Consider the following 16,684-nt stretch of genomic DNA (forward strand, 5'->3'; position numbering starts at 1 on the left):
GTTTTCGAGAGGCTTTTCAGTTAAAAGATGGGGAAAACGTGGGTGTTTGCAAGGCTAAACAGAAGTGACAGAATGTTACTTGTTTTAACAAGTCAAAAGGAAGCTTCACGTTTACCTTGTCCCGTTCGGTTCGAGTGGCGTCTCTGGAATGGCATGTTGTCATGTTGTCTGACCAGAGTACGACTGATATAAATGACAAGGCTCTCTCCACCGAATGTTTTAATGTTTGTGTTCTCCTGACGAACGAGAGCGCAATGCAGGAGGAGAGAGGAGAAGGACCAAACGTGTGCCGTGCCAGCTGTGACCCAAACAGCCTTTCGCCTTTCTGTAATCTCCATGATCTCGCAATGCTGGGGTCAAAGGTTATCCTCTGCTCCATTCAGTATTCTGTGTAATCTCTAATGTATTATACTGTTTAAGACAAAGTAAGAGAAAATGTTCACACGAAGGACTGCAACTTTAAAAAAAGCAACATTTCAGGTCTAAAGAAAAAAAAAGAAAGGAACATTGATTTTTAAGAACAAACTTCAAAAAAGTAAAATAGACGGTTAGTACTGTTATCGTCAGCTCTCTGTCGTTGGTGGAGAGCTGTGTGCCTTCAATGTGTTTGCATGCGTTGTCACGTTCTGTTACCTCAATCCCTTGAATTAACTTCAACCGCGGTAAAGCTCAGTGTCATTGCTGCCTCTAGGCAGCAGGGGGCGCCTCATTAACGGGAACTAGAGAGAGCTTACGGGAATGATTCCGACCGTTTAGGGTACAACGTTGAACTGGAGATCATTCTCTTGGTTCTACTGTGTCATCACGCACTGAAACCTTTATGCGAATCAGGGAGATCTGTCCTAAAATGGCAGCAAACTGAGCATTTGACCACCGGTTTGATGGTTACAATTAGGACAGAGCTGTTCTTGTGCCTTACTGAGCAACAAACGTTCAGTTTAAAACACTTATCACCGACTCAGTTTCACAGTTACTGTAGCGTACTGTATCGTTTCAATTGCGATTAAACGTAGTAAAACGAATTAATCAAACTGTCCAGCGGTTAATGTACATCTTTGTTCCGACTGGCTTATACACATTTAGAGAGGCGTGCACACGCAGGCAAACACTGAACCTCATGTAAGTCGAGCCTTCATCGGGTCCGCACATACATCGTGTTTTTTTTTTCTTTACGAAAGAATGGTGCTAAACAATTCCAACTTTCACTCTGTACAAAAAGTGATGAAATCGCAGTCTTGAATCTTGATTGCAAAAAAGTGACATTTTATTAGGTTTTTTTGTTGTGTGTTTTGTCTGTCCGTTCTGTCTCAATGCTGAAAACCAATATTATTAAACTTGCTTCTTGAAAATTAAATTGTATATTTTTAAGTGAAATGTAGATTGTTTGTTTTGTTATTTTAAAGAGCTTCAAGGCTGCCAAACCAAAAAAACGTCATTCTAAACACACGATTGAAGGCCTCAAAGGGCTGATTAAGTTTGTCTTGCTCAAAAAACTGTACGACAGTCGGCATCCTGCACCGATTTTAGAACATCGCCATAGAGACCACTGTTTACATATTGTCCAACTCAAAGTCTCTGAGCTCATAACAGTAAAAATGTTTTGTTTTTTTAAATATAAAAACCAAAGAAGAATGTGGGTGTCCAGCGACAACAATAAGGTACAGCGGTTTCCACGGAGTTCCAGCAAGGAGCTGAATTAAGCCTAGAGGAACGATACAAACTCGGCACTGGGCACTTCACCATCTGAGAGTGTCTAGTTTTATATCTGGTGCTAAACAGTGATTTTTTTTATTTTATTCTTTTCCTCTCTGAACATCGTTACTGCACTGTACAATGGCCTGAGCTATATTTATGCATAACCGTTTAACATGGGACCTTGTATACTATGTATCTCTTTCTGTTTGTTTTATTTTATTTGCCACTACATGCCAAAAAAGGAATGTGTGTGTGTGTGTGTACTGTATCTCAGCTTCAGCGTCAAACTTGAAACGTACTGTTACCATAGAAACCATATAGCCTGTAATTTTTTTTTAGGAGAAAGAAACAAACTTCATCTTTTTTCCCAAAAAGAGCTCAGGAAGGAGTTGCATTTGGGTCCTAGAGCTGTATTTCTGCCTGAAACTGTACCTGGGTTTCCATGACTACACTTTGAGCCACAGCGTTCCCATTTCTAAGGCCTGGCTGAACTTCTCTCTCGCCAACTAATGTCTCATTTTGCAAAAACATTTTCATAATGCTGGGAAGATTCAAAAAGAATAATTTCTTTGAGTCTGGGCACATACATCTGTAATCTGTACTGCCAGTTATTGACAATCATAATTTTTTTTGTTTTTTTTGTTTTTTTCCTTTTATCAGAAACAAACATGGCAATAAAAATTGTGGGTTATATTTTTAAATGATTCATGTCTGAATGTCTTTTTTTGAGAACAGATTTCCTGCAACAGACGTTCTAGTGATTAAAGCACTTTGTGCTAGCACATCATTTTTGCTGTTAGTCATTTGAAAAATAAAAATGAACTGAACCACCAACTTTTCATTCAAAATCTGAAAATGTGAGACAAAAGGGTAGAGAAGAAAACCCCAATTTTATTAAACACAATTTATGCTTAGCCAAAAAAAGAAAACAGTACGAAAAATATCCAATCTACTTACAAATCTTGGAAAAATGTGAGCAAAACACAAACTCATCAACCTTACTTCCCAAGGATTGGCTACTCATTGTCCAATCATAATGCCAAGAGCTACAAAACCAGGAAAAACACAGTGAATATTTGCAAAAGGGGACTCAAAACCAGAGTCGGAATACAAAAATAAAGCATTTCTGAAATCTCTAAAAGTTGCTCTCGTACACAACAGGTTTCACCAAGCTTGGCAGGTAGGATAGAGCTAAGAGAAAGACCAATAGCGATACAATTAAAGGCCTTCTACAGATATGGCTTTTTTTTGGTTATAGACAGACAGAGCTACTATGTTTGATCAGGCAAAAGCCTACACACCTTAACATGTGACTACAGTATGAAGCAAAACATCTGGCCAGGTTTCTTAAAGGGAATCAACTCCTGTAAACGTCGTAATAACACAATCCAAACTTTTACTGTCAGTTTACTGGTCAGTTACTCGATAGACTCGCAGGACGGGGGGGTACATATACACCAGCTCAATTCACTTTCTTTTTCCATCTGTCCCCCCGAAACAGATAAGAAACGTGTTTGGGGTAACATAAAATTGTTGCTATCAGGTGGTATTATCGCACCGCTTTTTTTTCTGTACCGGTGCCAAGGACAAACATAAACGCAGTCACGCGTAAGAAGCCGGATCGCGGCACGTCACTGCGGCAGTGTGGACCACCGCCCCCAGGGCTCTATTATCAGGCAGTGAAAGGACAGTGATGGCGAGAGCTGTGTTACGTCAGTGATATTTATAATGCCTCTGCTACCTCCCAGCAGGCCGCATTAGGAGCTGCTACCCTCCGGATATACCATGTATTCCTCTCACAGCAATGTGCTTTCAGGGCCTACTCAAGAGGCGTTCCTCTCGATTGGAAATGCTACGCTAGAGGGGCTTAGCCAGTGTGTGTGCACTGACTCCTAAAGAGGGTGCACTGGTTGTCTCCTCTCTCGGGAGGGCAGGAGGAGTCGGGCTTCAAAGGGCGTACCCCACGGGTCCGCCCTTAGACCAGCGCATAGTCAAACTGGCCCCTCTCCAGCCCCTCCTTGTGGTCGGTCCAGGACGAGGCGGGCATCCGGCTGTAGGGGTCCAGGAGAATTCGGAAGCAGCGCACCAGCAGGAAGACGAGGAAGAGGAGCAGGAGGCCTACGAAGGCCAGGGCGGTCTTCTGCTCGGCGTCGCCCGAGAGCGGCGGGCTGGTGGGTGCCCCGGACAGCGAGGGCCCCGGGGACAGCGCCTCGTAGTCCAGCGTGGGGACATCGCTCATCCTCCAAGGGGCCCGGCGGCAGAACTTACAGACCGTCTGGATGGTGGGGAGCGCCGACAGGTTGGCCAGGTTGAGGCAGGCTAAGATGGCGGCCGTGCACACAAGCTCTGAACGATGCAAGAGTTACAGTACGAGAAGGCAGACACACACACACACACACACACACCGGAAGAAAGGCCCCCACACACGACGAGAAAGCAATCTAACTCGGGCTGGAGCTGATCGGCCCTCCTAGAAAGCGACTGAAGCGGAGGCGGGAGACAACAGGCCTATTTATCACACCGACGCCATCTCCACTCTCGCTGGGGTGTATTGATTGGACATGACACAACAAGCTGCCCCGCATGCATAAATAGCCCGGCGAAACACACGAGGCGGGCCGGGGATTCCTATCCGCTCACCGGGGGCTAATGGTCCGCAGATGGGATCTTCATATCCAGGTGCTGTCAGCAGCACACGGTAATTACAGTGGTTAAAAGGGGGGGGGGGGGGAGCTCAGCAATCTCCAGCTCAACGGGACCAGGACACAACACTCGCTATTTACAGCGTGTGCTGAAGGGGGCGGGCCAACGGATAATTCGAACAAAAGGCGAGCAAAAGGGCAGAAAATACAACTAATGAGATCAGAGGGGATGCTAATCGATGTGCGAGAGCGTAAACCTGACTGACCTTAGGTCTCAAGCCGCTAAACAGCCCATTAGCCTGAGCGGAGGGGGGGATGAGGACCTCTGATAGGCTGGCTTATGCACACACAGGCTGATTGTGCATTAAATCAAGGAGCTGACAGTCGGTCAGTAGTAGTAAGGAAAGCAGCTATCGCGTAGGACGCTCACAATGTCCTTCTTCCCGATGCCGGCGCCCTGTAGGCGGTAGTATCTCGGCTGTCTCGTTGAGCTGGGAGAGTGGCAGGGCGATATCAGAGTTTGACAGTGGGAAGACGCGCGGCCGTCCTCTGCGGGCCAGCGGTGTCAGGGATAACAGTCTGTTTCCAGAGTCGAGTCCCTCTTCGCGGGAACACTGTCTGGCAGTCCCGGGCTGTCGTCCGCTCCGACTCTGACAGCTTCCTGTCTCCCTCGCTCACACCCTGCAAACACAGAACATAAAAAGCATAAAGGGTACGTTCCTAAATTCACTCTGAATGATGTTAACCTCGTCAGCCATTTTGTGTGACAACCAGACGCTCGGATAAACCATCTCTTCAGCTAGAGCATCCACTTCACGCTCCGCACACACTCCCAGGACTTAAACACTTTGAATTTCCTAACAGCCAGAGAGCACCCTGGTGCTCTGAGAGCTAATAAATGCACCCAAGAACGTCTGAACAAATAATGACCGGGGGCCTGTATCACGAAGCAGGATTACTGGGTTAGCTATGTAACTGTCAAAAAACCTGGAACGGCTGTTTTTACTTCAGTCCATGTTCCAGATTTTGGAGGGTTCTGTGTTTTACTCAGAGCAGTTATCCAGCTACCTCAAAAATCCTGCTTTGTGATACAAGTCCCAAAACAGGCCATTACGTCCATTTTGGCTCATCATTTACCTAGTGTGGACAGAATAGCCAGCAAGCCAGAGCTGGGCTTGAACACCCATCTCTCTCCATCAATTATATGACCTGGCAATCTGTCAAGAGTTACACAGCCGCCACAAGTCTTCCCATGCATTGCATACCCACCAAACTGCTGTGACCATCTTATATCTGCACATTCTGCCCCACCGTTCCCCGCCACACAGTGCAATACTGTAGCTAAGCTCCAACCCATAAGTAAAGATGACAGGTTGGCATTTGCCAGCTGGGCTTGGAGTACGCATGTCTACCGCGCTGACATTTGCCTTAATCATTATTATTTGTAGGATTATTACCGCCGCATTACCAGTGCATTAAGAGGTAATGAATACAGCCGCGCGGTCATTAATACTGGCAATGCCTCACTCATTCATCAGCGGCACATTGCAGGGGTCATTCGCTCAGCGGAGGAAAGGAGGAGAGGGGTAATTAGATCACCTTTCACGGGTCGGCGCTAACAAGCACCGGTTATATTAGACGCCATTGTTCTTGTTGGGGTTAAAGGTGAAAACATGACACCCGTGCATCAGAACAAAGTCCATCAAAAAGACGCATAGCTACAGTGGACGGTGTGACAGTAGCAGGTATCTGGAGGAGTGGGAAGGGGGGGGGGGGCAGGGGGTTGGGCAGAGAGGATGGAGGAAGAAGAACAGATAAAGAGGAGGAGAAAGACAAAATGGATGTAGGGAGAGGGGACAGCTGAAGGTGATGGAGGACCCCTCAGTATCTTGAGCGTGGAGGGTTTTGAGTGTTTGCCTGTTTCCTGCACCCCCCCCTCCTCTGGTCGGCCATTGTTACGTGCTCCTGTGCGTGTGAACGCCGCCCTATCACATGTCTCTGAACGTTCAGGGGCTCGTTCTCATAACGGGAGAGGCACAGTAACTAGCACACTGTCAAGCATCCTCAATCATGCTGTTTACAAGGACGCAGATCTCATTTCAACCGGACGGGGACAACAAACAGAACATTCTTTTTTTTGCTTTTTTTTTTACAGTAACAGTACCACTCAATACATTACATTAGTTATTTAGCATCTTACAGTTGATTAGACTAAGCAGGGGCCAATCCCACCTCGATGTATTAAGGGCTAAGGGTGTTGCACAAACATTCCAGGTCCCAGTCAAGCATCGTAGAGTCACTAGACTACAGGCTGCCCCTACAATACAACACGCTAATATTAGGGGAAGGCTACTTGATGTTTATCCAAAGCCCCCCCCCCCCCCCCCCCAAGGATATATGTCCAAGGCTGTTTGGATGGCAGGGTGCCCACACGTTCCCTATCTGGGGCCTGTTCCACCAAGCAGGATTACTAAGATAACTGCACTGAGTAAAACCTGGATCCCATCCAAATCTGAAAGAGAGAAGAGTTCTTCCGGGTTTTACTTTGTGCAGTTATCCAGGTAACTCAGCAATCCTGCTTTGTGGAGCAGGGCCCAGTACTCTGATAGTGCACTATATAAGCAGAGGAAAAGGTAAACTGTGTGATGTGCAGGAGAAGAAGAGATGAGAGCTCGATCTGGGTGATGGGGGGACGGGGCCCGGGCAGCGCCCCCTGCCTGCAGACTGCGGCAGTGCAGGTGTGACTGAGGCGCCAGGGCAGATGGCAACACCACATGACCCTCCCAACTGTGTTCTCACCTCACACCCCAGACTAACCTGCCTGGAACACAACACACATCTACCTGGAACCTGGAGCACAGGCACAAACCACACTCACTCAAACACACACACACTCACTCAAACACACGCACACACACACTCACTGAAACACACGCACCTACCGGGAACCTGGGGGACACACACACCACACTCACTAAAACACAAACACACACACACACACACACACACCCGCCTGTAACCTGGAGTACACACACACATGCAGACACACACATGCACACAGACAAGGAAACTAGTCCCCACAACATAGGTGGCCAGTCAAAAATGCTGTCCCTGTTTTTAGCAGAAACACACACTCGCTCGCGCGCGTACGTACACGTACACACACACACACACACACAAAACAAGTCTCCCTTTCAACATGTGTCTCATGTCCAGACCTCTCTCAAGAGCAGAGTGACACAGAGCAGCGAAGCATCACCCAGAGCTGCCCCAAAGAGAGCATCTCTCAGTGATCACAGGCACGCGACTCAAACTCGCGCAGCGATGCTTCAAAGGGGCACAGAACAGAGCAGCGCAGGCCACTCTCAGACAAGCGTCTAACTAATTACATGTCACTTGTTCGCACGCGCAGCCGGGTTCAACTCAACACTCATAATGAACGTGGTCTACTTGGCGGCCATTTTAAACATCAGCTGGAGTTCAATCGAGAGGCCGTCGAGTCAGGGGTCCGAGTACCATTTCCCAGCAGATCCATTACAGCGTTGTGAACAGCGCAGAGACACACCTTCAGCTCGATGAAGGTAGTCTGGCGTCCTTTATTACGCACTAAAAAAACCGCCAAGGTCCAGCGGCCAGCGGTCTAATGGAGCCACGATGGCTAAGAGCCATGACCCTCCGAGCATGTTTGAGACCGTCTGTGACGCTTCCAGAGGCCTGACGCAACAGCCAGGCACTAAAATGGCGGGGTGGGGCGGTGGGGGGGGGGCTCATTAGGCACTTACTGTACAGGAGGAGAACATTACACTGATCAGTGTGAACGGTGAAAAAAGATTTACTCCGCTTATTTTCCCCTTGGCTCCATCCTACTCCCTCCGTCATCCACACCCTCACTCTCTCTCATTCATCTGCACTGACTCCCCCCCCCCCCCCTCCCACAATGTCTTCAGACATGAGAAACAAAGGAAATTATACAATTACACCCCCCCCCCCCCTTCCCACTGCCAAAGCATCCATTAATTTTAACAGCCATTCATTTCGCCGCACGGCACATTTCGAGCGAGGCGCCTCCAGCTCTCACATAAACAATGACAAATCCCCCTCGTAGCAAATGAAGAAATAAATGGCGTTTAGGAGAGACGCCCCGGCCGGCTTCCTCCATCCATCCTGCAGCCCCCCCCCCCTTCCCCGGAGCGGAGCGCACCGCACCGGCGTCATTTCATTAGGTGTACCGCCGTCATTACACACGCAGTCAGTCAGGGAGAAACTACCCAGCATCCCTCTGACGCGGCCCGCCCGTAATTTATGGGCGAAGCTCGGGCGGAAGCGTCGCACGGAAACGGGCTTGATTTGTCATTATTTACAGCTCGTCTGCTGGCCCTCGTCCAGAGGTAATTAGAGGTCACAAACAAGGAGAAGACGGGAGTTCTGACGAACTCCGTGGACTTCGGCTGAGAGTTCCATAAGACACAAAAAGAAAACGGGGATAAAAACACATTTTCTGTGTTTGTCCTGGAGATTTTATTTGTTATGGCAAACCTTTATTTGTTAAAGACAAGTTGAAATCAAAATTCACCTTTTCCTTCATTTTGTCAGTTCTTCATAACCATACGACCACCTCTTAAAGTGTACGTATTGCAGAAAATGTATAAAATGTTAATAGTTTTTTTTCCATCCACTTCCTGGAAAACCAGATTGAGTTTGTGTGAGTTTTACCACAACGAGATAAATGTATATGCATTTGCTATGCAACATGGGCTAATGGATGGTACAGAACTTCAGTTGTCAAGCCATTAAAAACTTTTCAAACTAGCTCGCTTTTTAATGAAGCTGACATGTGCACACAACATGTTTCTAATGACCAACATGGATGAGGTCACCTTCAGCTGTGAATGTACACAAAATTCCAGGACTGTCAAATCGCTCAGATCCTTGCTATATATAGAGCCTGAGTCAAGGTGATGTATATTTTAGGGACAAGGACAATAACAGACAGATAGAAATGCATACCTCACACACAGAGGCTTTTATTCAATCAAAACACACAGTAATACGTCCTTTATCTTTGAGTACAATATTGTACTCAAGTACGTCTTTCCATCCCTTCTAGAAACTTTATGAATTTCAGCAGTTTCCCAGCAACACGAAGTGCTGAATAAGAACAGGAGGAAACGCAACCTCAGCGAAAGGACGGGTATTTATTATTATGCAAGTGGAGATCAGCACACGCTGCGGTTGAATTGAATTTACCCCGCTGCCTCCGCCACGCTGATGCAGGTCAAGGCAGATAACGAAGATAAAGTCCTCTAATTAAAAATACAGCTGTTCGGACTAAATCGCCAATTTAGCCCAGGCACCTCCGGGAAGACACAGACAGACTGTGGAGATGGAGAAATTCACTCTCTCTTTCTGCTGAGCAAGCGTATTCAGGGAGGGACAAAACACTTAAGACTGCTGACCTTTTAAAATAATGCAATGACCACAGAAAAGAGGCTACTTGTGCATTCACTACTCCCGTGGAGTGCCGGTTCACATATAAAACCCTCCACTTTCCGCCATTCACTCCCAATAAGACTGAAGTATAATCCACGCAGTACTTTCCCGGTAAATGTCTGTCCTTTAAGCGTTATAAATGATCTGTCGGTTCCTTTAAAAGCGTTCATCATTATGATCCGCTGTGTGCGGCGTTAGAAGGACGCAGTCCGTTGCGGACGTGAGAAACAATGGCTTTGATTTTCTCCGTTTAAGTGCCCACAACATTAATCAAATCCACAGGACTCATTAGCGAACAAGGACTTTTCCGCTTTTGCTGTTATCTTCACGGCAAAGCTGTTCCCAGTGAAGATTCGGATGTGGGACGGATGTACTCCATGGAATCTCCTAAAACACGGGGGCATACAATCCAAAACCGCCAGCACTAACAGCCCAGACTATCAAAACGCTCTCAGAAATAAAAAAGGAAGAAATGCATAAATACATAAAATTGTACCCATAGCCAGCAATATATTATTAATTTATAATTATTTGGCTCGGAAAATTGACTCATTTGTACTCAAAGAGAACATTACTGTACTTTCAGGGTACATATGAGAAATCTGATCCTTGAAGAAGAAACATTTACCTCCAATGTCACTTTATTTCTGAGAGTGTAGGGTGACCAGTTTCCTTTGAGGACCGTGTACACAATGCAGTGAGAACCTACGATAAAGGCATTAAAATCCGTTACGGGTAAAGTACGTGAAAAGCTGCATTTCCTCACAGTAAGTTGGACGTGTGAAAAGGGGATGAAATAAGGAGCTGTTCTGGGGGAAAAGGGGAAACATTAGAAGGAGAGCCTGCCTTTCGTCAGCTGCAGAGCGGTTGCATCCGCTCCAGAATTTCAATGCGATTGTCTCGATCGTCTGTGTCACCGATTCCTGGCCCTTTCGGGACCCCCCCCTCGAGTACCCCATGAGGACCCCACGCTGACGGCTAGATTGAGCTTTAAAGTGCTCTCCACGCTGTGCCTGCGGACTGTTTCATCTCACACGGGGGCGTGCAGCAGTCCCACAGGAGCGGGGGAAAAGTATCTGATTTCCCTGTATTACACAGACGGGCGCAGAGCTGATTAGATCAGAGCGAGGAGCCTGACTCAACCCAGCCTCCCGCGTGTCAAAGGCCTGTGGATTTGAGCGAAGGCGCGGAGTGAAAGGGGGGGGGAGGTGCGATGGGAGACTGCTTTAAAAACAGTGGCAGCGCTCTCACGAGTCAGACGGAATGAGGATCCGAGCAGTCAGACCCGTTGACGTTGCATGTTTAATTTACGTTCGAAATCACGCCGTGAAATATTTAAGTGTGCTGGGGGTGGGTGTGTGTGTGGGGGGGGGGGGGGGTGTCAGCCGTGAGACTGTCCGAAGTGCAGCTCTGTCAGGGCTTCCTTGTGTCCATAGAAGCCCCCCCTTCCAGCCCCCTGCTCACCCACCCAGCCCCCAACTCCATCTGGATGTGTTGGAGCTGAAGCAGAGATGGGGACCGGTTTTGGGCTTGGGTGAGGGGCCAGGGGAGGGGAGAGGGGGTGCGTGGCATGCTAATCCTTCAGAATAAGGGTACGGTTTATTTTCATAACATCAATCAAAACTATGCAAGCGGGAGCAAAGTGGACAGGAAACGGAGTGGTCAGCACTCGCGGAGTCTCAATCGCCCCGTTCTGATCCGCCTCGTGGCTCGGCGTGGTGACAGGGTAAAGCTGACGCCGACTGGGAAATATCAAATATATATTGCATTCTGTGACCGTCATTCATTTTTAAGGCCGGGGGAGGGAGAACCGGCGAAGTCAGCCATTTTAAAAGTCAACTTCGAGGGGGGGCAACAGGAAGACTGAGGCGGCTCTTCTTGCAGAAACAAGACGGTCACAACACACGCAAAATTTTATTAAGACTTTTGCTGTCCAACAAACATGAAAGTACACTTGTAAAAAAGGGGACAAAGTATATACTGTGTGCTGACTACAGTCCTCCTACTGTAGCGCAGGTTTGAGTGCAGCGGATAAATGCTGACTCTGAGACTGTTAAACTCCTTTATGTTTATGCGTGTTATGGCAAGAGGATGCACGCATGGATGCAGGGCGCTAATACCATTCATAGATGAACCGGATCTGGTAGTGAGGCTCTCCAGCGACCGTGGAATTCAATTCCGAGGATGGCAAACCTCACAGATTTAGTCGCGAAGAGAGAGCCCTAGCAGCACACTTCGACGTCAGCACCTTCGACTCCCGACAAGCCACTCCGCCTCCCAACAAAAGAGAAGATAGCCCCTGAACTCGGGACGTGTGGCTAAAGGGCTATCATTGAGGGCACTCCACGGGCAGGGATGGAGACAATAAAACCAGTCTCAGTATCAATTAGCAACTGGCTCCAGATTATTCGGTTGATTGAATGAGTTATTGAAGAGTGATCTTAGAAGGGAATGGAGGCCACTTAGGTAAGGTCGACATGTTGGCTGACTTCATGTATTGATACACTATAAACGACCAATAAAACTTGTTTTGCACTTGTTTTGGTCAATTCATAATCACATTTCAATGAAATGTATTGTAGGTCTTCTGGGAATTACAGACCAATACTGCAAAAGAATGATACTTGCCTTGAAAACATCTTACCAGCTTGTATACTACTAGGAATCGCCCTTACTTTGTCATGTGAAGTTGGGCTATTTGACACAAGCACAGGTTCCCACTGCCATACTGTACATTGCATCGTGTGATATACCAGGATGACTACTGTAACCGATAGAAGAACCTTCTGACACTTTCAAACAAATGACGACCCATAACAACGTCTAATTTCGCTGTCGTCTACCTGGACAATTTGCCGAAGCTCCTCGCGTTACTGATGATTACACCCTGGGCAAGCGTGACTACATACTGGATCAGCACTGCCACACCTACACGAGATTAAAGGAGAGAAAAACTCCAGTTACTCATTACAGTTGACAGGCTTCGTGAATTAATAACGACGTAGTGCAATGCAGGAATTAACAAACACTCCGTGAGTGAAGAGAGGTTCTTTGCAGGGATTTCGAAATCTGAACCGTCAGCACCGGTGATGACACTTTAAGTAAGGTGTTCTCATTGTACTGTAAATGTGTCCTTGGCCCCTCTCTTGGTATGTTGTAGCCTATGAGTGCATTTAACAGATATCTTTATTTAAGGGTTTCTTAAAACATAAACATATTCATTCAACAAGCCTGAAAATAAGGCACACCGTTTCCACGTTAAAACAAATAATTTAACCGAAACATTTTGACAGATTTTTGAAAAATATAGCCTAAATAAACGTGGCGTTGCATAGGGCTACACAAAAAAACATCTGGGAGCAAATACTGCGAAACAGTTTTCCGTTTTTGCTCGCCAGTAACAAATGAGGAAGGGGGGATTCTATAGTTTTTCAAACGCACATTGTCATACCAATTTCATGGCACACTGGCCCACCGAGCGCATGGACCTTCTGCTTCTACGAATCAAATAAATCAAATTGTGTTCCTTGTGCAACTGCAATGTCCAGCATATGCGCCATATAAGTCGACGATCAAAGTATCATTAATAATACATATATAATTTCATAGGCCTATGCATTTCATAGGCTACATGCTGTGAAATTTGTAATGAATATTAATCGCAAAAAATAATATCTCTACAAAAGGTATCAAACAGTTATACAGTATCAAAACACCTGTAATCCTGACAAAACATAGGCTACCCCTGAAACGCAAATAAATGCAATCATGAATTTATTTGAACATAAATTATTTTAGACGAAGCAATAACTTACAATAACTTATAATATTTTCACTCTTACTGTCATGTAAGACTGTGATTTACTCTTCAAAAGCGTTCATTTTCAAAATCCATAAATTAAGTAATATTATACCTCCCGTTCACAATTTCCTACCCAACTCTGAGTAATTTATGGATTACCTCGCGAGTTCTGGAGGGCAGGCCCGGTGCAGATTGTTTTCTTTAGTTAGTAGAGTGTTCCCACCCGGGGGCTATTTTGCCTCCAGCCAAAATCAACCACAGAAACGAGGCGTTTACTGCCACATTTTTGGCAAAGCCACTCTATGATTAGCTAATTGTGTTTTGGCATTTTGTTGGATTAAAATGACTTGATCTGTCAGTCACATAGTAAAACACTATTAAATCAGCGCGACGCATTAGCGCGGAAATATGTCTCTTCACGTTCGAATTTTGTTCTTAATAATTACGCAGACTCTTCGTTGTGCAGTTTAACCAAGACAACTCGACTTGATTCACTGTTTCTAAGGACGTTAAGGAAGGTTATAGATCGAAATTCATTACGAAAAGTAACGATATAATAAATGGTAGACGCCCACTCTATAAAAATAATATATGTGCGAAAAATACAAGCAATCATCATTAGATACACTTCTCGATCAATACATGACTAGCATATATTCCAAAATCAACTATATTAAATCATACACGTAAATTATATCAGCTGTCCATAAATAACAATGATACAGGGTATTACAGTATGTCATAAAAACAGATTGAGTGAACTGGCTACACACTCCCTGGCAGCATCTCATAAATACCTGTAGCAGATTTCGAAACAAAAAATCTAAATGCTGGATTAAAAACTGACATATTGAAGGAGGGTGTAAACTAACACACTTACTCGTAATTCAGCGCAGTGTTTTGCTGTCTGTGGTGATTCGTCGTTATCCTTATCTACAAGTTGCAAGTCTACAAAGTTCTCGCGGTCGCTCCGATCTGTGCTTCTCTTTAATAGCTCCGTGCTCTGCGCGCTCACTTGCTCGGGGCGCCCATCTGTTTAACAAGGGACATGTCAAAGCGCCAGCCTCTTAAAGCACCAAAACAATTTTAGCTGGGAGGTCTCAACCAAATTCACAGCCGGTTGTACTACTGTTACTACACTAGCCTACTACTACTGCTGCTGCTGCTGCTAATAATAATAATAATAATAATAATAATAATAATAATAATAAGAAGAAGAAGAAGAAAAAGAAGAAGAAGAAGACGAACAACAACAACAACAACAACAACCAAAATATCAATAACAACAACAACGCAATATAATCACTTAATTGGTGACCTAAAAATCTATAGGCTTATACATTTAATTTATGAGATCTAATGATTAATGCAAAACCGAAATGCATCCTATTATGGATAAAACCTATGAAATATACAAAGGCTCATTACCCTTTGACGTAGGCCTACTCCTACACACAATTTCTGGCCGAGGGCTCAAGTGTTGTTGACAAATTTCTAAATACTATACGTCTCTCTTTTCATTGAGAGCATCTTGTCATGAGGCTTTTGTCGAAAGCGCTTTTCAAGACTAAAATATGAGTAGAACGAATGGGTTTTGTGTTATGTAACGCGCATTATTCGACGCTGACCTTTATATGTTACTGGTTACACACGCATAATCTCACCAGGGGGTATTTACAGATGTTTCCGCCATGCAATAAGCCCCACGGAGGAAAAATCACAAACACAAAGGACCGCATTTCATAATATCGTTATTGACGCCACATACATATTTGCGCATTGTTGATAACCAATAATAACCAACATTACTGTTCTTAGAATGAAGAAACCAGCTGTCATTTGATATTGAGGGAGATATGTAGTGGTTTAGTGCATTCCTGACAGGAGCTATCCTGGATCAATATATGCTATGTTTTACGTCACTTAAATTAAAAGCCCTGATTTGAATTTTTATTAGTAACTGCTATGTTGTTGTACAGTTAAATCGAAAATGGCTATACTCTTTGCGCATAAAGTCTCGTTCATGACTTCAGTGTTGCATTTGCAATCAAGTTCATTCCAGTGTCTTATTTGACTGTCCCCAAAGAGTACCCAGCTATGGGCTCTCAAAGGTTTTATCCAACGTCTGCGCAACGTGTGAATTGAGGCGCACTTGCTCGTTGGGGGTTCCCCCGGAGAAGAAAACGTCAGCACCCGCAATAGACAGACACATTTCGTTATGCACTGCCCCGCAAAATTGATTGGGTTGACCATCTGTTCTCCTGCGATTCACCCATCTGCACGCTTACTACAACAACAGTGGTGCCCGCTGGAACAACTGCCAACAAATTCTTCTCTACTTTAAATCTGGTGAGGCAGCGGGCATGCACTAATACCATCGCTGCTAATGAACCGGACGAGCTCAGATAGCAGATCGGGCAACACAGTCAAGGGAGGAATACTTCAAATAATAAAGCTTGTATAATTGTAGCCTATACGCACGTATAATGTAATTTATATTAGTGGAAATATTTAGCTGGAGAACACAAGTGTGGGGTAGTGATCAGGGAACTTCAGATGTGACTAAATTTGTAAGCTTGACTCACTGCTTCAGCAAATTTCTGGCAATGTAAATGATTGATATTCAAAACACACAAAAAAGTAAGTCATCTTAAATGAGGGTAACTTCTAAGAAACTGCACAATAGACCATGATAATGTATCATCATTTGACAACGTTCTAACTTTGCAGTAACAGCAATAAACATAAGCTGGTGAATTTTACAAGCTCCTTGAAATCGGAGGAAAAAAACATGACTTATAATAGATATTAGACCAGTCTCTAAAATGCAGAGAGGGTAAAAAAGCGATTTCAAAGAGAGGATTTGTTATCGTAGTGCCAGCGACCGACCGAGTCCCAGCCTGTTGGCGGTAAGGCAGGTGGTCGTTTAACCTCTCGACCTGGTCGCCGCGGAAACCCTCCAATCCAATGGAAGGTGACCGCGGCGGCATCTGGTGCCGCCGGCTGCCACCCACTCAGCGGGGCACCAGGACTCACCAGCGCCAGCCGCCCCGGA

General features: G+C 45.5%; 1 protein-coding gene across 1 annotated transcript; it reads right to left on the reverse strand.

Annotated features, from left to right (window-relative positions):
* Positions 1-3,153: 3,153 nt before the first annotated feature.
* LOC133127277 (cortexin-1) lies at positions 3,154-14,644 on the reverse strand. Its single transcript, XM_061240023.1, has 2 exons — positions 14,510-14,644; positions 3,154-5,018 (listed from the first exon to the last, which is right to left on the reverse strand). The coding sequence occupies exon 2, from the start codon at positions 3,932-3,934 to the stop codon at positions 3,671-3,673; it is 264 nt and encodes an 87-aa protein (XP_061096007.1). The 5' UTR covers positions 3,935-5,018; positions 14,510-14,644; the 3' UTR covers positions 3,154-3,670.
* Between the last annotated feature and the right edge of the window lie 2,040 nt (positions 14,645-16,684).

The sequence above is a fragment of the Conger conger genome, chromosome 4, assembly GCF_963514075.1.
Source record: "Conger conger chromosome 4, fConCon1.1, whole genome shotgun sequence".
NCBI classification, from domain to species: domain Eukaryota; kingdom Metazoa; phylum Chordata; class Actinopteri; order Anguilliformes; family Congridae; genus Conger; species Conger conger.